Below are 24,756 nucleotides of genomic sequence, written 5' to 3'. Positions count from 1 at the left end.
AGTATACTCGCGCGTGGTGGTCGCGACACTAGTTGCAGTCTTCTCCTGGACAGAGGTGTCGCAACTGAGGAAAGGCTACCGACTTTGCTATTTCTACGGACTAGAAGAAGAAGAAGTAGGTAAACAATGGCAGAAATGGCAGCAGCAGCATTGACGTCAATGTCAACAGTGGCTAAGATGATATTGGAGTCAATGCATGAGAAAGAACAGCTACTTTTGAGCCTGCTTGCAAAGAAACGAAGAAAAAGAAGGTGGAATGTTCATTCTTTGAATAACGGCAGACATAAATATGGTGAGTTCAATATCCTCGTGAAACAAATGAGGATGATAGACGAAGAGAAGCGCTTTGAATACTTCAGAATGTCTGCACAACGATTCAATGACCTTGAACTCATCTTAACCCAGTAAGTATACAAGAGAGACTTGCAGTCACTCTGAGAGTGCTGGCATCCGGTACCAGTCAGAATGCAGTTGCTGTTGGCGTACTTGCTCGGAAAGCTTGCCCTTGAACTAGTCCATGCTTCCTGTTTCCGCGTTGTCACGCGCCGCTTAAAAAAAAAAATTGAGTGACGCACGACCTCTGGTCGCGCACTTTAAATGCTGGTGCGCCAGCGAGATCGACGTCACTTTGACCTCACATTGTCGCGCGACAGGTCGGGAACGGCAACTGTAAAGAGGCCTAAAAGTTTGGTTATACTTGCGTGTGACACCAAGCGTGGGCCTCCGTAGATGGAGATGTTAATTCGTCAAGTCGTTGTTTGTTACAGTATTCGCCGAAACATCAGAGGGCGTACAAACCATTTAATCTGTGAATTAGAAATAAGTAGTAGAGAAGAAGACGCAGGCCAGGCTCGGACAGAAAAATGCGGCCCAATCCGCACTCTATTGAGAATGGAACCAGGGGGCCATTAGCTTAGCTCTGCATAAAGACTGGAAGAGGTTGTTCACCAAGAAATATTTAGACATGAGCTAATTAACATGCTTTAGCTAGCTTTAGAGTTGCTGGTAATAGTATTTTTTTATTTTAGACAGAGCCAGGCTAGGTGTTTCGCCCTGTTATCTGTCTTTGTGCTAGGTTAAGCTAACTGTCTGCTGGTGCAAGCTTCATACTAAGTGTACAGATAATGAGGTTTAAATGGGCCACCACAGACACAAATATACATATACATAAATACACAGAAATAATCTGGTACCAATGAAGTAAACCATATCCCCAGAATCACTGAAATGGGTTACTCTGTGAAGTTGCAGCCTGACTAACAAGAATACACGTTTTATCTCAAATGGAAACACACAATACAATTTCTGCTTTTGTCTGCCTTTCACTTTGACACACTGAACAATAATGGGTTTTCCTGGATCTGATGAGCTCAGATCAACTGATATGGAAGTCAAGATTACAGCATACACATGCTCACATAACAAATGTATCATTATATTGAGATAACATTATTTGCTTTCTTGAGATAACATAATAATTAACTATTATAAGATAAGAAAAAAGACTTCACATAAAAATCAGAAAGTCCTTTAGTCACAATATATTGCCTAAGCCAAATGACGATTATTGTGATGTTTTACCCTTAATTGTATTATGCTCAATTAATCATTTAAAGTCTCTTTACACTTTATATATCCACAGGAGAATGTATGAAGTGTATTCACAAAATACATGGTTGGACCTTATAGGGAAATTATCAGACACAGCAGACTAACTTCTTGTTTTCTGGTTTGCCCAGAGTTTCATTAGTGTCAGAATGAAAGTCCCTCATCCTTCAACACAGATCCTAAAACCATCCCCCATATAGACCTTTTTCAGTTTTAGTAGTCCTCAAAAGCTTTGGGTATTTATTAGATATTGAATGGCAGTAAATAATGTATAACCTTTGTTAGCCTGTGTGGCTGAACAACTTTATTATCTTCCACACAACTCATCTCTTGCTGGGATGCTGGGAGCTCACTAGGTTATTAGGGCGTGTTCATACCAAACCTGTTTGGTGTGAACAAACGTTTATTTAGGCTGGTGAGACAATTGTATGTGAACTCTGGTGCACATTGTTTGTGGAGATGAGGCAACACAGACCAGCTACAGCCTTATGTTATACTTGTTATATGTGACACTTATATAGATTTTTGTTCATGTCTTATATTTCCTTTGTCGTCGTTGTAGTTTGAGACACATTATCTACTTCCTCTGTTTGTAGTGGCTGTTGTTACGTATGACGGATTAAGGGCTTTTGCAGTCTTGACAGATGTTCAAATGTAACTAGTAGGTGATGGTTCAGTTGGTTGAAACAACACTGTTACCAGGACTTTACCATTAGATCATGTGTTTTTCTTTCAGGGTCTCCACGGCAACTGCGGTCTTGTGCCTGCAGGCCATCCTCTGCTGGTTGGTCCCAGGTTGCTGCAGCGGAGGAGGCTGGAGACGGGCTGCCGTCTCTGGAGACAGAAGTGTGGAGCTGGGGCCGCGGGTCTGAGGGGCAACTGGGCCACGGAGATCAGCTCGCTAGGTGTGGACACACAAGTACACACATACGCTTATAGTATATCCCCACTTATAATAGCTACAATACTTATAATATATTCTTACACATTAACATAAATCAGTATAAAAGAAAATAATTTGACATAAACCGTCAGTATAAAAGTTTGTCCTGCAACAGATTTGGAGGTTCACTCTTCACTGGCTGCATGTGAAAACGCCATGCCGTTATAGCCGTGTTAACACTTTGGGCCCTATCTTGCACCCGGCACAGCTCGGCGCAAAGCCCGACGCAAGTGTCTTTGCTAGTTTAAGACAGACGCAGTTGTCAATTTCCCGTCCAGCGCCCGCGTCGTTTAAATAGCTAATGCACCTGCGCCCATCTTTGTGCCCGTGGGCGTGCTGGCCTTACAGGGAGGTGTGTTCAGATGAATTCTTGGCATATTGCTGTCTTCGGGCAGCGGAAAGTGATCGCGCCATTGACCAACAAAAACCTGGTCTAAACTCAATAACACAGCATTTTATTTTTATTTTAACAGCGCATTAGTAAAATGCGCCTAGGCTCGTGAACAGCGCGCGCACACTATGCTTGTTACACACAAAGGGAAGTGCAGCAGCACACAAACATGCAAAAGATTAAAAATACAATGTGAAATATCCGCCATCATAATAGCAATGCGCCAAGATGCATGTTACACCCAAAACGCAACATGCACCTATGAATTAATGAAGACACTAAGTACAACCCTTTTGAACCATGCGCCTGGGGCACAAACCCTTTTTTCCGCCGTTAAACTAGCAAAAGTGGATTCGTACACGCCCTAAATGCACCCGCGCCAGGTGCTTCACGCCGTGCGCTTAGATCGTTAAAATAGGGCCCTTTGGGTAAATCACTTAATTAAACTGCTTTAACTACTTTAACGTTAAAAAACGACTTGTGTTACACAAGAAGCACAATTCGAGGAGTATAACGTCATTAACACATTTAAAAATAAATTATTATATCATTATTATTAATTATTATATTAACGCTGTAATTGTGTGATAGTACTTACTTTACATGGGACAAGATAAGAAAATAAATTCTGTGAAATGCACTTACTTTAAATGACACAAAGAAATTAAATACACAAGACTAGACTTATAACTCTTACACAATGTCTACACAATCTGTGTAATATGAGCAGCATGTTAGCACAGTCAGTTACTGTAGTAGTATGTAAAACGTGCGTATACTAAAAATACACTTTGGGTTGTGTTTAGATGTAAGCAGTTCTAGTGAAATTCAAGCCGTTATGTGGCCTGTGCAGACATGCGTGTTGGATAAAAACGCAGCTGAAACGCCTCCAATGTATACAAGCTGTTACAGTGTGTGTGTGTGTGTGTGTGTGTGTGTTTGTGTGTGTGTCCAGACTCCAGCCTCTGTGTATCAAGTCTTTGACAGGGGAGGAGGTAATCAAAGTCACCACAGGGTCACACCATTCACTGGCTCTCACTGCTCACTGCCAGGTAACTCACACACAGCACACACACACACACACACACACACGTAATTGTATGTTTGTATGAGGACTCTCATTGACATAATATGCTCCTTGGCCCCTGACACTATTCCACAACCATCACAAATACATGCCTTACCCTAAGTAACCTAAGTCTAACCTTAAGCTTTAAATCAAGTCTGATACAATGCTTTAGAAAAGTGACGACTGACCGAAATGTAGTCATCTAAAAGTCAAATTGGTCCTCACAAACATAAAAGTACAAGAGCACACACACATTTACACCAATTAACCTATCTTGTGTTTTTCAGGTGTACTCATGGGGCAGCAACATGTGTGGACAGCTCGGTCATGTCAACAGTCCTGTCACTGTACCTCAACAGGCAAAGGTAGAGCAGTCAGTCATGTCTCTTCTTTCATTCAGTCCGTGCTTAACTAATTTACAGTATTTCACATGTTTAGTCATATATTGATTTATTTCTTGAAATGCTTATTTCTTATTTCTCATTTATTTTGTTATTCACTGACATACATTCAGTCATTCACACAATCAAGGAATCAGTCAGTCAATAAATCAATTAATGTATGCCATATCCTAACAGCATATTACACAGAAATGTATTACTGAAAATTATAAATGAACATATCATTAGAGGGATGTCGTTCGTACTGTAAAACATACTTGAGGACATACAGTATGAATGCAAATGTGCTGAAATAACAGATAGTGAGAAGAAAATAGCACTGTGTGCCAGGTGGTAACATATAAAAATATACAGTAAAGTAATCCTATTGTAGTCACACTAACAGATCTACAATAAATCAGTAAATAGACTAATAGCATTCTGTGTTTTGTCCCTGGCTGGCCACTGTAGCTGTCTGACGATCTTCGGGTTTGGGACGTGTCAGCCGGTCAGAGCCACTCCCTCCTCCTGGCTGATGGAGACTGTGTCCAGCCGGTCCTGTTGTACTGCGGCCAGCAGCAGGAGCCAACGTCGGCGCCGAGTCCGAGGTCCCACCAGAGTCAAAGTTCATGTCAGAGGTCCCCCAACAGAGCGGAGAGTTATACAGTCAGACCCACCCTACTGCCCTTCTGCATGGAGGTTTGTAGGTCCTTAACACAACTGTTTGTGGTTTATTACACATACTTCAGTATGGTTAAAGTACAAAGAAGTATCCTTTATAAAGTTATATTTGTGGTATTGACCGAAATCTTTAAACAGACAACAGATACACACACACCGCACAGAGACGGTAGTCATTCACAGCTGCCATTTTGAAATCTGGTGGAGATACGTGGAACAAAGGGAGAAAGTCAAGAGAAAGCTGAGAAACATTACAAAACATAGAAGCAACAGCGAGAAACCACAAACTTACTGGAATCCTGCTGTTAATGCATGACTAACGAGTATTTCTTCTGTGTGTAGATGGGTTACATCAGCACTGTGTGCAGCGGCGGTCAGAGCTGTGCGGTGCTGGCAGACCAGAACGTCATGGGTTTTATCTCAGCTATCCATGAGCTGGCCTCCAGAGAGAGACAGTTCTACTGCTGGTCAAGCACCGTCACGGAGCGCCTCCTCACACCGCTACGCAACAGAGGTGAAAGCGTCTCTTTACTGGCTCCATCTTTGTTGATTAGCACCAACTGCTGTTATGCATCTACTCTGCATTTCCATCTCCGACCCCCTTACTATTGGGGATTTTGTGACCCCTTAAATGTAAATGAAAACATATGAAATTGTTGCAAATAGAAACAAAACTGTGCATACAATACAACAAATTATCTGTGAGATAATACATGTTGTACAAGTGCATTAGTAGTAAAGCGTCAACTTAATATTTGTGTCTGTGTGTTCTCCTGCACAGAGAGTGTGTGTCCGTCGTTAGGTGAGCCATGCACTCATCTCTTCTTCTCTCTCTGTGAGAGTTTTGTTCGTCTGAGCGTCCTGATCGGTCGACACTCCACGTCACTCAGCTACTTCCTGCATAATGTGCAGGGCTGTGATGTCACTTCCCTTCCCCTGCTGACACATGCTGAGCACTTTCTGGACATCTATAAAGAGTAAAGTTCACCTTTTTGTGAAAAGCCCATACTGTATTTATTAATATGGACATTCTCCTATTTTTTATAGAAAATATACCTATACATGTCTTCTGCTTATTGTGGATTTTCTTGGAGTTTTAGTCCCAGTTTAACTCTTTCCATGTGCTTTAATGTTCCTCTCATTTACTTATTTTTTTGTAGTGCCAGTAAAGAAACTGTATTAAACTCTCACTAAACACCGTTAACAGTTTTAACAGTTACAAATTACAGTAAATACCAGCTTATATTATTTGTCTCAATGTTAATGGTCCCCTTCTGTAACAAAAGACCCCACATGCTATTAGAGTTGCAAAGGGGTGAAACTTTTTCCGGTAAATTTCTGGAAACTTTCCATGGAAAGTTCAGCTGGGGGATTTTGAAAACATTCCAATTTGGAAACTGTCATGGGAATTAACCGGAATAAATGGGGATTAATGGGAATAAACTGGATATTTTTAATATTGCTTTCCATGAAAGGTTTAGCTGGGGAATTTTGGAAACATTCCAATTTTGATGTACTATGTTTAGTGGGCTATACAATTAACACACATAGGTTAATAATATCAATGGGTTATGTGTTACACCCCCCCTCCAAATAACAGAATAAGAATACGGGGAGGACATTCAACTGAAGTTGCATTAAATCAGGTTGTTTTAACCAAGATTATGCTGCAAGATGTTTGTTTTTTTACTACATTTAAGTTCCCTGTTATAGACTAACAGTATTATAACAAGCAATATTAAAAACATCCAGTTTTTTCCCATTAATTCCCGTTAATTCCTGTTAATTCCCATGAAAAGTTTCCAACATTGAAAATTCCTGGAATTTTACAACCCTACATACAATACTGTCAATGACTCCATAAATCTCTTTGAATATAACGCTTTTTGAATGAATTATTCTTGTCCAGACTGTAGCCAAACTGTAAACTGATTTTCTGGAAAGAATTTGGAAAACCAGTTACATGGGTTTAAAACACAAACCAGGATGGTGGCACTGATTTTCCAGAGCAAATAAAGTTAAAGCTTGCAGAGTTTCCGTTGACAGTAGATAGTGCAAACAGTAAACGGACGGAGGGTACAAGTTGGTTTTTACCCAGGACTAGTACATTTGACATTTTTATATTGTATCTAGTATGTGAATTCAAGTGAAAACCCAAATTAACATCTCTCCCTCTCTCTGTTGCTGTCTCTCTAGGTATTGTTCTTCAGTAGGTGACTTCCACGTGATGGGCGGATTCCGGTCACTCCATAAACTCTCACTGTACGCTCCTTTTATTTTTTTCTTTGTTTTCACTTGAGGAGTCCTGCTAACCTCACTTGGCTTTGCCCCAATGTTAGCAGAGAAAACATTCACCGTTAATTACCATTCACCGTTAATAGTTGATGATCATGCTCGTGCTAAATAGCCAGCTATTCTGTATTTTATTTCCCAAAACAAACCACAAACTTAAAACACAGGAAGTGATCCTGTGCAGAGTTGCCAAACAGAACATTTTTAGAAAAGCAAATGGATTTGCTCCCATCAACTGAAAACAGACACATATTTAGATTTAAATACTGAAGATAATTGAGTCTTGAGTGGTATGTCTCTTTGTCTTTCTGTGTGTTTCTGTCCAGTGAGTGTTTAGGCTCTCAGCAGACCATGCTCGCTCAGCTGTGTGTATCAGACCAGTCTGTCAGTGGTGATGTTGATCTGGTTTCCTTGTTGTACTGGCCTCTGCAGCAACTCCACCAGTATAGCCGAGTCCTGCTCAAACTGGCAGCCTGTTACGATGTGGTGAGGAGCTCTCTCTTTGTTCTGTTTTTTACTCAAACACTCTTTTGATCTTCTCTTTTTTTATTTATCTTCCACCTTTTCCAAATGTGTTTATTTCCCATGAGTAACTTTGGATATATCGTAAACACCTGTTCATAGATAAATAGTTTATAAAGTTATTTTAAGAATGGTTGAAAAACAAGCTTTGAATGTATCGTCACATTGAAACAGAGATACTGTAGCTTAAATAATATAACAAAAATGTACATATGACATAGAGTGATTTAGCAGTAAATAAAATACATTTAAAATGACAAACTAAAGCTTAGCAGTCTTTTATTTCCATGTTCAACATGTGAAGAGAATATGCCTTTACTACTGAATTGAGCAGTTTGGTGATTTCCAAAACTTACTGGTAATAGACATTCCTCTATTGTTTTTCAGTCTCCTTAACATAATTACACTCCTGTCAAGCTCTTGAGAGTGGTTATTTTGTGAGCAGTGTTACATACTTTATATGTATTTACTATTATCATAATAACAGATTTAGAGAGTGTTGGCAGAAGTTAAGGAATAGAAAATATTCCACTGTATCTTCCATTTTGTGGTCAGAATTAACATTAACATTTTTTTCCAGACATACAATACAGCTAGCTCTCGTCTCAGGGGGACATGAGGGAGGGAAGCATGGTCATTCAAAAACACTACCTGGTTTCTACTGATACAAAGCTTAATGCTAATCGTTGAAGTATCCCTTTAACCTCTCTTCATTTCTCTCCCACCTAGTTAACTACAGAGTATCAGTCCCTCCATCAGGGCTGTGGTCAGTATGACTCCCTGTCTTTGTCCCTGTTGAGGAAGAAGAAGGAGGCTGAAACCACCTTCCTCTTCTGGAAGACCCACTCTGGAAAAATTACTGTGAGTACCACTCTATGTTAAGTTATTTAGACCTGCTATCATTCTTCCTGATCATACTGTTTGGGTGAGAAAACGTTGAGAGATTTTACATTGCCAAACTACGATACACAGAAGACAAAGAGAGTATGCTCTTCAAAATAATATCTCTTAGATCCTAAACCACTAAACTGTACTTTGTACCCAGGACTGAGGCTGTTCCTGCTCACAGGATACAGGAACATTTTAATTTAGCAAACATTGCGATCTGTTTGCTCCTTTTAAATATGTGTTATTATTCACAAAGAGAGCTTTTTAACATTGACAGGGGGCACTTGGGTAATTGCACTTGCTCCAATAAGAGCTTTACCACTCGAGTCCTCTAGGTTACCTGATAGCCGAGGTTAGGTCAGGGGTACGGCTGGGGTTAGGGTAACCCAAACCCTAACTCCAAAATGATGACTTTTGTAAAAAAAAAGAGAACAAAAAAGTTAAAAGTCACCAAAATGGGAGGATTGCAGCTGACAGCAGTGTTTTCTACAGTTGTACAGAAAGTCTCAAGGTGGGAATTCATAAATGCAGCATGTCCATCTACTCTAAAGTGTAAGACACAGTTGTTTTCAGATGTCAGATATCTAACCAGCAAATGTACATGTGTTCATCAGGAGGTCCTGCGTCTCCCACAGCGTCGTGTGGTGTGTGAAAGCAGCAACAGATCTCTGACTCTGCAGAATGCCGGCCGGTTCTCCAACCACTGGTTCATACTATTCAATGACACACTGGTGCACACACAGGTACACACACATGCAAACACAAAAAATATCCAAATGATATTATTTTTCTCCTATTTTTAGGTAGTTTAAATCCTTGATGGACACCAGTTTTTTCTTTACAGACAGAAGTTTATACGTAAATTGGCTAACAAAGATTGGCTAACGATGCCTACTGCAGGGCGGAGCGAGCACAACGCACCCATCTGTTAAAAACTTTTTAAATTAACCTCAAATTGTCTTACAGTGACACCACATTTTTTTTTACATCAGAGAAAATTTGTTAGTCTCGTTCACATCAGACAAAGCTTCCACTGGATCTGTCCTCTAGTTTCTTGACATCTACCATGTTTTGTAAATAAAGTTTATATTTGTACATTGTATCTTTTATTCACCTAGGCTGCCATTCCCTCTCAGAACCTTGTAAGTATATCTGGCACCAGTTTACCAAACTTCACCTCCAACCAGTTTAACCACCCTGAGCTTAGTGCTGCAGCAGCATGGGCGGCCTCTCTTCAGTGCTTACACTCTGACAGGTTCACAAGGGATTAGTAAGCAAATAAATAAACAAACAAACGTTAACACAGGACTTTCTGTAACATTATAGAGATTGTTCATGCCAAACCCAATAATTTTTTTCAGTTGCCAGTTTATTAGGCACATCTAGTATAAACTGATGTAGTTCAGGCCAAGAGCCTTACAATAAATCCTATAGGTAATAATGTTTTTTTTTTTTTTTTTCATTTTTCAACCCTAACCCCAATAAGAGTAGATTAACTGAATTATTATTGGGCTTTGTAATATTGCACACCTTAGCATTGCAAATGTTCTGTGTTAAGATTTAGTTTGTACACGTAGACAGTCTGCTGTGTGTGTGGATATGGGTTTAGATGTGTTTGCAACCGTAACGTTAATCAATCAGTGCTGAAAATAGATGAGGTCATAGTTACAGTAGCTCATGTTGGTGAAAGGATGCAACTCACAGCTGCATGGCTTTCAAAAGCATCTGATCCAAGACACAAGCAACAAGACAACGTGTTTGCCACTGATTAGATCATACAACATATTTACTCCTGACTCTCCCTCTCTACTTTGTATTTGTTTCAGTATATCTGTTTGCTTTGGTTGGTGTATAAATAGGCAGCAGATAGTGGTGAAACCTGTACTATTTCTCTCTGTGTGGTTTTGGGTTGATGTCTTGTGTTGTGTTGTGTAGTAGACCTTTTGATATGGTGTTAATCCTGCATTGCACATGGCTACACATCTTGCCTAGTACATTTAATAGTTGAGATTTGTTAGTTAAACTGGACAAAGTTATACTGCAAGCATCAATAAATCACACATACGTGGTATTGTTGCTAAGTATTCTCTAAAGCATTAAGGCTGGGACAGACGATATGCTTTTGTCCCGATTCGATTAATCACAATACATGGGTGCAGATTCGATTTATTGCGATTCAATAGTATTGAGTATAACGATTTTCTTTTCCTTCTTTAAAAAAAACTTGAAAACAAAAATTTGTTTAGGTTAACCATTGGTAAAAAAATAAATAAAAATTAAGCATACTGTAGATTTTTACATTCACTACCTTCAAGGAAGCCTTATTTTTAGTTCCAGTATATAGGGAAAAAAACCATCAGAGACTTGAAACTTACTTGAGATAAGACAAACCTAATATATGCTTTGTGAAATATTTGTTTTTTTAAGTTTAGTTTAGTTTTTTGTTTACAAGAGTTATGTGGACCCATTAATGAAATACCATGAAAGTCAAAACTCCATGGAGGAAACTATTGACAAGTAGGTGATTTTTGTAATAGAATTAAGTAGTGGTGTTACCGTACAGTGACATTTAAATCGACATTCCTTACATGCACACACTAGTAAAACTGAAATTACATTTGTGATATTTTGTATAACTTCCCTTATTCACAAGAATATTCAAAAGTACAGTGAGACATGTAAAGAGGCAAATATATATGAGTCATTTCTGTAAACATTGATTTGGTAGTCTCAGATAATGTGAGAAGTATCAATGTCCCACATCTGCAGAAAGATGGTGATAAAATACCTGAACCGCTGCTGTGTGTCTCTCTCTGCAGTTCTCCACACATCACGTCTACCCTCTGACCTGTCTGTGGGCAAAGCCACTTACTGAAGACAGCAGCGGACTGTGAGTTGTTTGTTTTAAAAAAAAAAAAATCCAGACTGAATAACAAAGCTAGCATGACTAATGCTAATAAAAAGTGATGGATGTGGCTATAAAATCAGTGAGCCTCGGTCGCCCGGATGGCTCGGTTGTTAGAGCGACCGACCGTGTGTGGAGGTTTTCAGTTGTCCTGTCAAGTAAAGGCCTAAAAATGCCAACAAAAAAATCCTCTTTAAAAAAGATTCAGTGTTCATGATGATAAATAATAAACATAAGACATGTCATCTACCGCAACATGTACAGTAATGTTACCCTATAGCTTCAGCCTTGTTTGCTTATACCACAAACATGGACACAGTGTGATGTCACCCAGGTCTGAAAAGATTCTGGATTTTGAGTTTACCACTCAGAAAATCTTTTTTTGTTTGCCCATGGATGGAGCTGAAGCGGGTCAAGCTAGCAGCAAACATGATGGCTTTTATTTAAAGAAACAAACTGCTCTTTAAACTGTAATATCAAGGTAATGGAACCATTTTCCCAGAGACACGTATTGGAGGAAGGGAAATTAGTTCTCTTCATTCACTTTTTATTTATTCAATTCTTTGGCTCCAGCATCTAGTGGCTGATAGATGAACTGCTTTTTAAGGCACTTCAGTGCTGGTGAACATTAAAGGCCTTTTTGTAGTTGTGCGTCGAATCGACGGCGTACCCCCACAGACCCCTCTGCATCTACGCCAGACCCTACGGCGTAACCTGACGTGCACCTCTTGAAAAATGTAACTACAAGCCGCAGTGACGCATGTCGCTCGGCCGTGGCTTGGTAGCGTTGCATTTCCCCCAACTCATTTCCTGGTTCTCCTTCTCCATAAACAACATGAAATCAAGGAGAGGGTTAACTTTTTACTTCTACAGATTTCCCACCGTGGTCAGAAAACACATGGGAGACACTTTGTTTCTCTCACTATGACTCCAGAGTCGCTACTCGCTCCAAAGCTAATCTCCGTCACTCTCTCACTTCTCCCTCGCTCTACAACACACTCCCCACACATACACACATGCCGGCTCGACGCACACACCAGCGCACAAGTATAAACATCAGGCCACTTACGTAGGCTACGGCGAAAGCTCTGCGTGGAGCCTGCGCAGGACCATAAAACGGCCTTAAGCCTCGGTGGTTGCTTGCTGTTCGGCTGATATCTGGGTATATCTCTGGAACTACATCATACATAGCGGTGAAGGTTGATGTCTGTGTCACAGATTGAAAAATGGTTTGTCATTCATTGTTAAAACATTTTATGCAGATCAAGTTTATTATTGTCCTTGTCGCGTGTGTCTTCAGCTACGCCATCAAAATTACATGTCCAGAGGAGAGTTTCACCCTGGTGGCTTCAACACCACAAGAAAAGGTACATTTATGGTTTATACACTTATTACCCACTTATTGCAGAATGGTTTGTTATTCAAGAAGTTTTATGCATATTATTATTTGCAAATTTAGAACAACAATTGAAATGATTAAGGTTGCTTGATGTAGAATGTTTTTTTTAATATTAAGAAGTATTATGACATTTTGTGATAAATATTAACAATGTGTTGGAATTATCAATGGTTCGGCATGATTACTGCGACAGCAAGAAAGCGGCACATTTCTATTCAATGTACTGTACTACTAACAGCTTTTCATGTTTTGGCCATCCGCTGCAAACATCAAATACAAATATCTGACACTAAAAAACAACTTTCCTAATATGCTGATAAATACTTTTACATTTTTTTTAGGTTCATAGATAGATAGATAGATAGATAGATAGATAGATAGATAGATAGATACTTTATTAGTTTTAGTCGGGAGGCACTCACATTTCTGTCAATGCATATTGCATAATGATGATGTCTCATTTAATTCAGAATTCTCTACTTTTGTTTTGTCTCTCTCCAGAACAAGTGGCTACGGTCTATTAACCAGGCGGTGGATCAGGTGCTGGGTGGTGCAAGTCAGGGGTCGTCCCCAGGGATGACAGCAATGTCTCGCACTGCCTCATACATGTTCACCGGAGAGGGCCGGTTTAAAGACGCCCAATACACCGGGAGCTGGATGGCAGGACGAGTTCATGGCAGGTGTGTGTGTGTGTGTGGGTGTGGGTGTGGAATAATGTTTGCATACAGGTGTGTCCATGAAATGTATTTTCAAGTGTGTGCATTGGTTTTTGGCAGCCCACTATAAACTCTTGGATATGGTTTAAGGATAATGACAGTGACATTAGTTTAGCCAACAAATTTCAAATCGGTAGTAGTAGAAACCTGTGGAGAAGAGGCACAGCGTGAAAGTAAATTGATCAATCAAAGTATTAGCAGGGAGTGAGTGAAGTCAGCATTGACTGTGAACAACAATTTCCAGCATTGTTGAATACAGACTTTGTTATAAGGAAGGCTGAAGCTGATTCTTCCTGTAGTAGCTAATTAAATGGCTACAGAGTGTAAAACTGGCTTTGTGCAAATAGTTGGATAGTTACATGTATTTGCCTCTGCAGAGGCACCATGAAGTGGCCAGATGGACGGACCTACAGCGGGAACTTTAAGAAAGGACAGGAGGATGGGTAAGTACATTCACCTGGTATAGTACTAAAGAGATGGTTAACGTGTAAAGTTGTTCATTTCCAATATGACACATCTCTCTACCTTTTTAGGGAGATCTGTAATCAGAAGTTAAAATATTGAACTACTATACTATAGAAAATAGTGGTGGTATTTTTTAGTTCTGTTCTGTATGTCATCATCAAGTATGCCTAAAACAGTAAGCTGGTGGCTTTTGCTATTTATATCTGTGTAATTAACTAGCAAAATTAAACTGTTGTCCCAACAGTTTGTACAATTGTTATTTCTCTTCTCTTTCCAGCTATGGAGAGTGTATAATACCTAACAAAGTGCTGAAGAAGCCAGACAGCTACCAAGGATACTGGAGAGATGGCAAGATCCATGGTTTCGGGAAGTACAAGTCAGTACGCTGTTTTCTACTGACTTTTTAGTAAAGTAGAGGGTAGCATAGGACAAATGACCTGTGTATAAGTTGTACATAACAGAGTCACTCACGTAAAGACTGATCAAGTCACTCACGTAAAGGCAATATTCAGTCTTTGGGCATCATGTCTGACTCCCACACTCACAACCCTGTCAGTCTTAGCACCTTGCTCTGCACATGAACATACAGACAGCCACTACCTGTGTGTGTATTCATGTCTCTGTGGGTTCTACCTGCTGAAGGTATGCCAGTGGTGAGGTGTACGAGGGCTGTTTCTGTGATGGGCAGCGGCACGGTTATGGCATGCTGAATTCCGGGAGGCTGACTAAGAACTCCTCCAGCGTTTTCGTTGGCCAGTGGGTCCACGACAGGAAGACGGGATATGGAGTCTACGATGACATCACCAGGTCTGATTAATGGTTTGGCTCATACCCAAGAAAGCTCCAGTAAGAGAGAGAATATCGGCTTATAAAGGAAGAATAAATGACTAGATCATTTCAGGAGAACATCCACACTTTCGTGATATAAGCTGAAAAATGTATTATTTGGCAGATGCTTAATTTTTTCAAGTATGGTTTTAGTTGTTAGTCCAAAGCATTTCAGAGGAATCGTGCATACATTTGTTACTGCAAACAGGCATTTTCCTTTCTGTACTTGATTTTGCTTAAAGTTAATTTAAATGTTGTACATGAAGACATACAAACTGTCACTTGTGACTGCTCCCATTTGCTCTCCCCAGAGGTGAGAAGTACATGGGACAGTGGTTGGAAGAGCAGCGGAATGGCAGTGCTGTGGTCGTCACCCAGTGTGGTGTGTACTTTGAAGGGACCTTCAGAGACAACAAGATGTGTGTAAGTTCACCCTAAAATATGTACTTCATCCTTCTAGCAAATACAGTTAATGGCTGGATGTAAATAGATTCAACTGCACAACTGTCCTCAACAGTCTGAGGAAGTTTAGGCATCAGTGTGCTTTGACAAGGTCTGCGTGTGTTTTCCACTTAAAGGAGGTATTGATTTTTGTGCCAAGGAATTTGAAAAAACATTTGTCTTAGGAGCTTTATACCAAGTAGATTTTGGGCCAGTAAATTGTGCTTATGATATAAAGTCATGTAGCTTAACTTGCTATCATTTATCATGTCATATTTGTTATAATTAATTCTATTTCAAGCTACAAACCTGTTAAATATATCAAGAGATAAAAGTTGGTGGACGACAGCAACTTATATACGGATGCTCTGATGTGTAGTGTCACTTAAAGACAGGAGGTGGTGCCACTTTGTTTTCTCATTATCAACTGTAGGTACCTAATGACTTCAGGCAATGATAAGATGAAAACATTGTAAATAAAATAATTTGAATGTGTAATTGTTATTTGTTGTTTGATGTGTATCAGGGTCCAGGTCTGTTGATGTCAGATGACGACACAGTTTTACATGGGGAGTTTTCTGATGACTGGACTGTCAACGGGAAGGTAGAAAGCTCCATCTCCTTTTGATCTATGTGCTCCGTCTGCCTGTTTGCTATGCTCTCTAGCAGACGGGTATCTTGTCCATGGTTTTTACTACTTTGTAATGTAACTGGGTCTTCTTGTTTCGGAATACATTTTGAAAATGAGTTACTTGTCTTTTTGTACTTAATTCCAACTTAAAATCTCACCAAATGGTTCCATGGTACTAGCAAGAAGCCCTAGTTAGTCAACAAAAAATCCAACCAATACAACTGCAAGACTATCATTTCATACCATCAAACTCCCTTCCCTTTTTCTTCAGGGTGTTTTATCCCAGGCTAACGGTGACTGCCTGCAGGGCGTGTTCAGTGGAGAGTGGACCACAGGGCTGAAGGTGGTTGGAACTTACACCAAACCAGCTGCAGATGAACCAGAAAACAAAGAGAGAAACAGCCTGCTGTGAGTATTACTTTGTACTCTTAAAAACCTGGAATTAACCAATGTCCTGAACTGATTTTCTGATTTAAATAATGCCATGTGAATGCACTTATGTTGAGCAGCTAGTCCAGAAGTTTGCAGGTGTGTATTCATGTCTATGTTGTGAATATTATTGTGAGGCTGATAGTTGTTCCTGGAAACGTGGTATTCAAGTCTAAGACAGAGTTTTGTATCATCTGGTGGTCATATTGTGTTTATATGTGTGCATGTGCAGCAGGCTGGGTCAGTACATGGTGCCTGCAGGTCAGAGGTGGCTCTGTGTGTTTGATGAATGTTGGAGTCGACTGGGCTGTGAGGCTCCTGGGAGAGGAGAGAGGACTGTGGCCTGGGACAACATCGCTGTTACCATAACAACTGCACGACGACAAAGGTAGATCCAGCAGCACACACACAGAGAAGTAAATGTAAATGGTATTTTTACCATTATTATTATTATAATTTTTTTAGATATGCGGCTGTCATATCTAAATAGGTGTGTGTGTGTGTGTGTGTGTGTAGTAGCCCAGATCTCAGTAGGTCTCAGCGTAAAGTATTGGAGTGTTTGGAGATCATTCCTCAGCATGGAGAACCGGTAACCACCGCAAACTATGACAACATACGAAGATACCTCATCAAGGTAAAAGTGTGTGTGTGTACAGACTGATACAATATAAATTAGCTATAACATGAGGTGCTTTTGCTGTTTTGTCAATCCTTATTGTTATAATCTAGTAAACAAAATATTTCAAATACCTTTTATTATAACTTAACACAATTAACCAGCACCATAAATTAGTTTAATCAACACCTAAAAGAGTCTTAACATTATGAAGGTCTGATTTATTGCAGGACTGTTGTTTTTGACTGCATTACAGTGGCTTTAGCTAAGTGTATTACACTAAAAACTGGCAAGTGAAGAATCCATCAGGCTTTTGTCTAATGGGAATGGGTGAAGAGGGAAAATCTCTAAGAAGTACACATAAGGACATTTTTGCAGATGTACCTGATTGTTCAAAGTACCTTTTTTAAAGGTGCTTTAAGCGATGACACGCGTTTGTTGGGCTACAAAATTTTTTGTCACATACAGAAAACCTCTCCTCACTATCCGCGAGTCCCCTGAACACACCGTAAAAAAAAAAGCAGTCTCTGTAGACAGCCCAGGCTCCACAAACGGCAACAAAAACAAACTGCACCAACATGCACCAAGAAACATAACAAACAATCTTCCAACGTTCCAAACAATAGCCGACAAGAAGGATTAAGGGGTGGGGGTGGTGGGGGGGTTAGTGCTTGGAAGCACGGAACGGAGGGAGAGGGGACGGGATGAGGAGGAGGTAGGGGCGAGCTAGCCTCGTTTTGTTTGAAAATACTTTGAACGTCAACAAGAAGTGTCGTCAACATCGCTTAGAGCACCTTTAAGAAGGGCAGGTACTGCCTTAGTCTCCGCCTGAATCAAAGAAAACAAGGTCTGTTCCTTTAGCTGTGGTTTTGTCTGCGTTATACTTGTGTGTGTGTGTGTGTGTGTCAGGCGTGTGAGACCCCTCACCACCCTCTGGGCTGGCTGGTGGAGACGTTGGTGACGGCCTACAGGATGACTTACGTCGGTGTGGGATCCAACCGCAGGCTGCTCAGCCAGGCCGTCCAAGAGCTTCTGGCCTACCTTACACATTTCTACAGCATTGTCAGGTAGATCTCTCTTTTGATTGACTCTTCACTGCTTCAGTAGACGTGTATCTAGTGTACTTTACTTTGCATGGTATATTTAAAAAAAATAAGATTTAAGTCACTTTACTAAATAACATAAATTGTGGTCTGCAGGTTTCTGTTTTCGGGGTTACCAGATGATGGCGGCATCATCCCAGACCCCCCTGCCTCTCCATCTCAAAGCAGACACAACTCTAACATAACAGAGCAATAGTGAGTGTCAACACACACAAACACGCTGTGGTGATCCAAACAAGACTCCGATCAGATGGGATCATCGTTGAAACGATACGTTTGTCAGCTTATCCACCTCATACCTGTTGAAATAGACAGGTTGTATTGTATGTAGAACCTTCATCTCCCTTTCTCTCCTCCTCTCCCTCCTCCACCTTTTTCCTCCAGCAGTGTTGTGGTGGTGAGCTGCTCCTCTCTGCTCCTCCCTCAGCTGCTTCCTCGACTCTACCCTCCTCTCTTTACCCTGTACTGTCTGCAGGAGGACCAGAAGGAGACCCAGTACTGGGAGCGCATCCTCCGACTCAACAAACAGCCCGACCAGTCACTGCTCAGCTTCCTGGGAGTGCAGGAGTGAGTGTGTAGAGTCAACAAACACACGGAGACACACACATTTGTTTGTACACCCACAAGTTCTGTCTCTAAATGGCATTTACATGAACAGTGTACTTGTGGTAAGAGCTGCATGCTTACTTTTTGTTTCTGTTGTAGGAAGTTCTGGCCTGTGTGGATGTCAATTCTGGGAGAGAAAAAGCAGGTCAGAATCAGAATCACTTTATTCGCCAAATGCATCAGCAGACACACAGGAATTTGACATGGTAATCAGTAACACAGAAGCTTGACAAACAGTTTATGTTCATAGCTGCATAAGCATGCTTAAAACAATTAATAATGAAATAGTCCAAAGATAAAATAGTGACGGTAGGGGAAGGAGGGGCAATGGATCAGCTATTCAGGAGGGGAAATGGCTCCTGGAAAAAAGTTATTGAGGTGGCACGAGGTCCTTGTCCTCATCGCCCTGTACCTTCTTCCTGAGGGAAGCGGCCTAAAAATGTCACTTGCTGGATGGGACTGATCAGCAGCAATTTTAGCTGCCCTCTTCCTGCCTCTGTCCAGTCAGCCTCTCTGCTGTGCGCACAATGCGCTGTAGTCTGTTCTTCGCCTGGGCTGATGCTGAGGGCAAACCATACAGTAATGGATGTTGACAGAAGGCTTTCCACAGTGTTTATTTCACCACAGTTTTGGTGGCAATACAGGTTTGCTCACAAAAGGAAATATATGAACACACAGTGTCTGTGTGAGTCCATGGAGTCACAAGCGGCACACATGGATTCCCAATCAGTGGTGTTTAGACAGTCTTGTAACATCACAATTGCCTCTGTCGTCCATCTTTTAGATGTATGCTGAACTGGTTTGGCTAGTTTTAATTTCTGTTTGTAGGTGGGGACCATCTGAATTAAACAGTGATCAGAGTTCCCTAGGGGGGCACGGGGAAGTGAACGATATGCTGCTTTGTGGACAGAATAAAAATGATCCAGTATGCTTCCTCCACGAGTCGGACAGCTGATTAGTTGTCAGATACTAAATGTACTATTTTCTCCACATGGACCTTTTCTCAATTCCTGCACTCAATTTCCTCCACCAGCTTTAAACCACCACTCCTCCCCCCTCCTCTCCATCACTAACACACATAAGGGATTACCTGTGATTCTGACATAAGTGTGATGTTTCATTTTTTGTTTTTTCCTCTATAACTGATTTTCTTTACTTTTATCACAGATTGTGTCCAGCAGTAAAGATGCCTGCTTTGTTTCTGCTGTAGAGACACTCCAACAAATCAGGTAGCTGCCATGTGTTTGTGGTGTTTTTTTATATTTTCTCCCAGACCATGTATCGCTCCTAAAACAAAAACTAAAAGTGAAAGTTTTCGATGATGGTTGGATATGGTACAGTTTAGTTACAACGTTTGAAATGGTTTTCAGTGATTTGACGTATCTTGTGATGTGTGCCGGGGGGGTACATGGTGCTTTTTTACAGTTTTTGGGGCAGAAACCTTTTTTGAAAATGTAAGAAGTTGGATTATTGGGGCTCGAGACAGTTTGCATGAAATCTTTAACAGTTTTTTTTTATTATTTTAATTTGAATTTTCACTCATTCTTGTGATCACAAGATTGCAAACTGATGGAAGGACTGAAAGAGGTTTCACTCAGCCACAAGTCCAATTTTAAAAGTTTTACCACCAGTACTGAAAAAAAAAAAAACAAGCAAACCTCATCCCTTCACCAAGGCTGTGACAGAATATTTCAGCAGAATTTCTTTTGTTTGTACAACAGTGCAACTTAGGACATTAACACAATCTGAAAAAAATGCATTATCATGTGTATATAAATAAAAAATGTATGTCTCCCGACACATGCAGCACCACCTTCACTCCGTCAGACAAACTCCTCGTCATCCAGAAGACATTTGAGGAACTGAACCAGGAAGTAAAACCTATGCTGACTAGCAACTTCCTGTGGTGCATGGATGACCTGCTCCCTCTATTCCTCTATGTTGTGCTCAGGGCAAGGTGCACAGTGTTACCACACACACACACACACACACACACACACACACCCTTTGTTTAATTATTGTTTACTGTCATCCAGTTATTACTCTACATTAGCTGTATACAGCATCTGCTACCAATTAGCTCATTCGTAGCAGGCACTGCAGGCTGGTGACTGAACATGTTGTGTTTCTGCTGCCCTGCTCTCCAGGATCAGGAACCTGGGAGCTGAGGTCAGTCTGATAGAAGATTTAATGGATCCCAACATTCAGCACGGAGAGATGGGACTGATGTTCACCACACTGAAGGTGGGACCCCCACACACACGCGCACGCACGCACACAGATAATGCCACATGGTGAAAAATGTGTTTATTAACTAAAGACATTAAGACTAAGACATTTAGAGGATTGAGCAGCCTTATAATCCTTCTTAGTTCCTATAATATATTCAACAACATCAGTCATTAGTCCTTCCTGAGTTAATCGTCAATGAAATGACTCTGCTGCAGGCCTGCTACATCCAGATCCAGCATGAGTCGGCTATGTAGGAGCAGAAATCAAGATACACAGTCAACAAACAGCAATGCATGCACTGCCGGAAGACGCGTATGTGCTTAGCACATAGAAGCTGCCGGAACAAAAACAAGTCAACCCACTAGTATTCTACTGGATACCACTGGGAAGCTGCACTCACAGATGGAGGGAAGGGAGAGTAAGAAGTACTCCTTCTGTCAAACGGAGAAATTATGTCTGGCACCTCGTTTACTGTTGATCTTTTCAGTATGTTACAGCACACCAAAGTTCTTTTTATTTATTTAATGGTAGACAGTTTTAATAGGGAAGTAACACATCACTCTCTTCTGGACAGGTTAGGAAACTGCATTGTCGTCTTCATAACATTTGGGAAGATGGCGTTACATTAGATTTTCGGTAATACTTTGTAAAAATATTTCAGTTCCGTTTCAACAATAACAATTTTGTTGAAAAGGTGTAACAACAGTTTTCAATTACAGTATTTTTTTATTTGACAGTTTTTCCCTAAAGGGTGATTCATAAGACTATACAGTAAGGTCCCTGTGAGGTGTTGGACTGTATGTTACTCCAGACAAAGGGAACCTACTAACTACATCACTGATGAAGTCAGTGAACATAACGGGCTATTAACTGAAAATCGAAACAATAAATGTAAATATTGTTATAAAGGCCAGGCACTCTTCAAAGGGAACGTCAAGGTTTTAAAGTTGTGATTTTCCACGTTTAATTTAACAGTAAATCTCCAACGACAGTAAAATTCACTGTTACATATCAAATATCAAAAGTGAATGAAACCTGCAGTGCGGGTACCTTACTGTATATGGTAGCTGCAGTTTATTTAACTTTGAGCAGTTGAGACAGCTACAGGAGACAGATGGTGTTAATACAGCAGGGTCAGGGTCAGTCTGAAAAGCAGACTGGATGAAGGGTTCTGCTTTTTTAACAGAATGCAACTCAAAAGTCGCATAGTTGAGTTTTTGTGTGAAAACAGTAAAACAGCTTGAGGCACTTAATGTCTCAGCCATGGTTTTGCTATTTCTTCCTCCGAAGCCAAACCAAAATCACCAGCTCAGAAACCTTAACTTCTCATGTAACAGTATGTTCCTGCAAATGTAAATTAGATGCAAATCGTCATCCTTTGTTTGCATATTTAAATCAAAAATGCTCCACTTCAGTAACATCTCCTCTCACTTCCCAAACAAATGTAGTACCTTTTGAATGCAAGAGAGGTGTACGTGACACTAAAGAGACTTTCAGTTTCTTTACATTGTTAAAATAACTTTTAGTTTTTAGTTTTTGAACACTTACGACATACTGTCCTGTAATACAAACCCAACCTGTGCACGCTTCTGCATGTTGAAACTAACCATGAAGTAGTTTGTCTCAGGTCTGAACTTCTGATATTCTCAGCTAGTATACAATAAGCTGACCAGTAGGGCAGTAACATGTCACTACAGAGGGAAAGGAGTTTTTAATTTACTTAAGCTAAGTAATGGGGGGGGTGAGCATGTATGAACAAATCTGATGAGGGACACTTGTCATGTTGCACTGACAGCTTTTTAGTTTAGTTTAACAAACAGCCAGGAGAGTGTTTGAAGACCGATTATATTCACTTTGTCGTGCAATCGTTTTGGCATCCAGGTTACCTTAAAAAATATATATATTTATAAAAATATACATAAAAATATCCCAGGATTGTTCCCTGTCTCCATAAGGACATTCTGTTTTGTGTCCTGTTAGTTTGTGAGCAGGATTTGTCAAAAAACTTTTTGTTGATTTTAATGAAATTTGGTTAAAGGTTGAGCCCGAAAAAGGGATGTCTACTGTGTGCGTCCACTAAAGGATTAATTCACATTGTAAAATGGGGCATTTTAAACATAGTCACTATTCTTTTATGAGCTACTGCACTCTCTAAAATCAAAGAAATATGGCATATGTATGCCATGATTGGCTATCACTGGGTGTTTTAATACAGCTAATTCGTTAGCTAGCCTACAAAAACCATCAAGGTCCTTAAAACTTTCTTTTTCTGTCAGTTTGTTTTGTGACTGTATTGTACTGTACTGTATTGTCAGATATTTTCAGGACATCAAAAATAATAATTCTCGGTTTCTTTAAAAATGCTCCTTATTATGGCAAAAGTAAAAGTTTATGATTACAATCTGGCATGACTTTAGAACCTGGGGGACCTTTAAATCACTAAAGGAATATTACTCATTAATTTATTATTAGATTCAATTATGTATCAGAGATATAAAATATATATAATATATCAGAGAATTTTAAACTTTTAAAAATCTACTGAGAATCATGATGATTTCCACCGTAATGATACTGCCGTCAATGTTACTGACTTGATTAACTAAGCTTGTTTTAATGTTGTCAGGAATAAATGTCAGTCAGATTGAACTGCAGTATTCAACAATAATAAAAAAAAAAAACTTGCCAAAATGATAGAGAAGCAGCTGTTCAATTAGATTTGATTCAAAATCATTTTATCTCTTTCAGCGTTACTGAAATGTGTTTGTACTGTATTTATTGTCACTGAAGTTTTTTTTTGCAGAATGCTGACATGTATGTGTTGGGACAGTTTTCTTTCTTTTGGTTATTAAGACGATTGCAGTGTAGTGTAATACAGATGTAACAACTAAGGATGGACTGATGTTTTGCATGCTTTAGCCCAGTATCAACACATCACCTGCAATTTTCATAACTGCCAACCATCACATGCAACATTCCATTATGGTATGTTATTGCAATGAAATTAACTTAATCTAATGATTTAGAAAATGTAATAGTAGAAGTAATATAAAGTGCACATAGTTTTCCATTTTTATGGGCTCAAACATGTAAAACATGGTCTTTTGTAAAAACCTAAATTTCTTGGAGGTTTTACACCATGAGGTACCTGGCTGAATGTATGGCTTGAGTTTCATTATTTTTCTAACAGTCTATATTTTTGTAACTTCATACATTTATAGAAAGAGATGATCAGGGGAACTGATTGCAGAATGTTAATTAATTTAGATGAATAAATGCAGTGAGAAATGAAAAGTGTTTACTATATAAATAAATGTGGTTTCATTCTGGAAATGTCTCTTGATGAATATTATTTTTCTTTCTTTCTTTTAACAGTTACAGTAACTAGCAGTACAGATCATCCAGAGATAGGTACTCAGACTCAGACAGGCTAACATCCGATTATCAGTCTTGGAAAATGATCTAAACTTGCTGAATTGAAAACTTTCTGTGGTGACTGTATAAGGCAAGTTGTATAGAGTTTTGCAAACCAAGTCACTGTCATTCAAAGTATGTTGCCTTCAGCAAGACATTTACCAGCTGTATTTGTTACTCTTTTTCATGTCATGTTG

At 39.9% G+C, this 24,756-nt stretch overlaps 1 protein-coding gene across 4 annotated transcripts in view; it reads left to right on the top strand.

Annotated features, from left to right (window-relative positions):
- Nucleotides 1–22,881, top strand: part of LOC114563902 (alsin) — a 28,391-nt gene extending 5,510 nt beyond the window's left edge. The window contains exons 12-41 of one of the 4 annotated variants that reach the window (XM_028590885.1): nt 2,345–2,513; nt 3,898–3,994; nt 4,299–4,376; nt 4,863–5,090; nt 5,415–5,586; nt 5,854–6,049; nt 7,269–7,334; nt 7,691–7,850; nt 8,616–8,747; nt 9,389–9,517; nt 9,893–9,916; nt 11,594–11,664; nt 12,980–13,046; nt 13,580–13,758; nt 14,172–14,237; nt 14,537–14,635; nt 14,902–15,066; nt 15,399–15,510; nt 16,055–16,132; nt 16,431–16,567; nt 16,824–16,976; nt 17,108–17,222; nt 18,114–18,271; nt 18,404–18,502; nt 18,692–18,874; nt 19,013–19,058; nt 20,081–20,142; nt 20,721–20,870; nt 21,061–21,157; nt 21,361–22,881. In XM_028590885.1, coding sequence (XP_028446686.1) covers nt 2,345–2,513; nt 3,898–3,994; nt 4,299–4,376; nt 4,863–5,090; nt 5,415–5,586; nt 5,854–6,049; nt 7,269–7,334; nt 7,691–7,850; nt 8,616–8,747; nt 9,389–9,517; nt 9,893–9,916; nt 11,594–11,664; nt 12,980–13,046; nt 13,580–13,758; nt 14,172–14,237; nt 14,537–14,635; nt 14,902–15,066; nt 15,399–15,510; nt 16,055–16,132; nt 16,431–16,567; nt 16,824–16,976; nt 17,108–17,222; nt 18,114–18,271; nt 18,404–18,502; nt 18,692–18,874; nt 19,013–19,058; nt 20,081–20,142; nt 20,721–20,870; nt 21,061–21,157; nt 21,361–21,399 — 3,527 coding nt within the window. In that variant the 3' untranslated portion in view covers nt 21,400–22,881. Of the gene's footprint in view, nt 1–2,344; nt 2,514–3,897; nt 3,995–4,298; nt 4,377–4,862; nt 5,091–5,414; nt 5,587–5,853; nt 6,050–7,268; nt 7,335–7,690; nt 7,851–8,615; nt 8,748–9,388; nt 9,518–9,892; nt 9,917–11,593; nt 11,665–12,979; nt 13,047–13,579; nt 13,759–14,171; nt 14,238–14,536; nt 14,636–14,901; nt 15,067–15,398; nt 15,511–16,054; nt 16,133–16,430; nt 16,568–16,820; nt 16,977–17,107; nt 17,223–18,113; nt 18,272–18,403; nt 18,503–18,691; nt 18,875–19,012; nt 19,059–20,080; nt 20,143–20,720; nt 20,871–21,060; nt 21,158–21,360 lie in introns of all 4 variants that reach the window. The other 3 variants (XM_028590884.1, XM_028590883.1, XM_028590886.1) reach the window with 3 other exon arrangements.
- Nucleotides 22,882–24,756: the final 1,875 nt, after the last annotated feature.

The sequence above is a fragment of the Perca flavescens genome, chromosome 11 (genome assembly GCF_004354835.1).
Source record: "Perca flavescens isolate YP-PL-M2 chromosome 11, PFLA_1.0, whole genome shotgun sequence".
Lineage (NCBI taxonomy): Eukaryota > Metazoa > Chordata > Actinopteri > Perciformes > Percidae > Perca > Perca flavescens.
The sequence above is the reverse complement of the archived record's forward strand: the minus strand, read 5'-3'. Positions and strand labels throughout refer to the sequence as shown.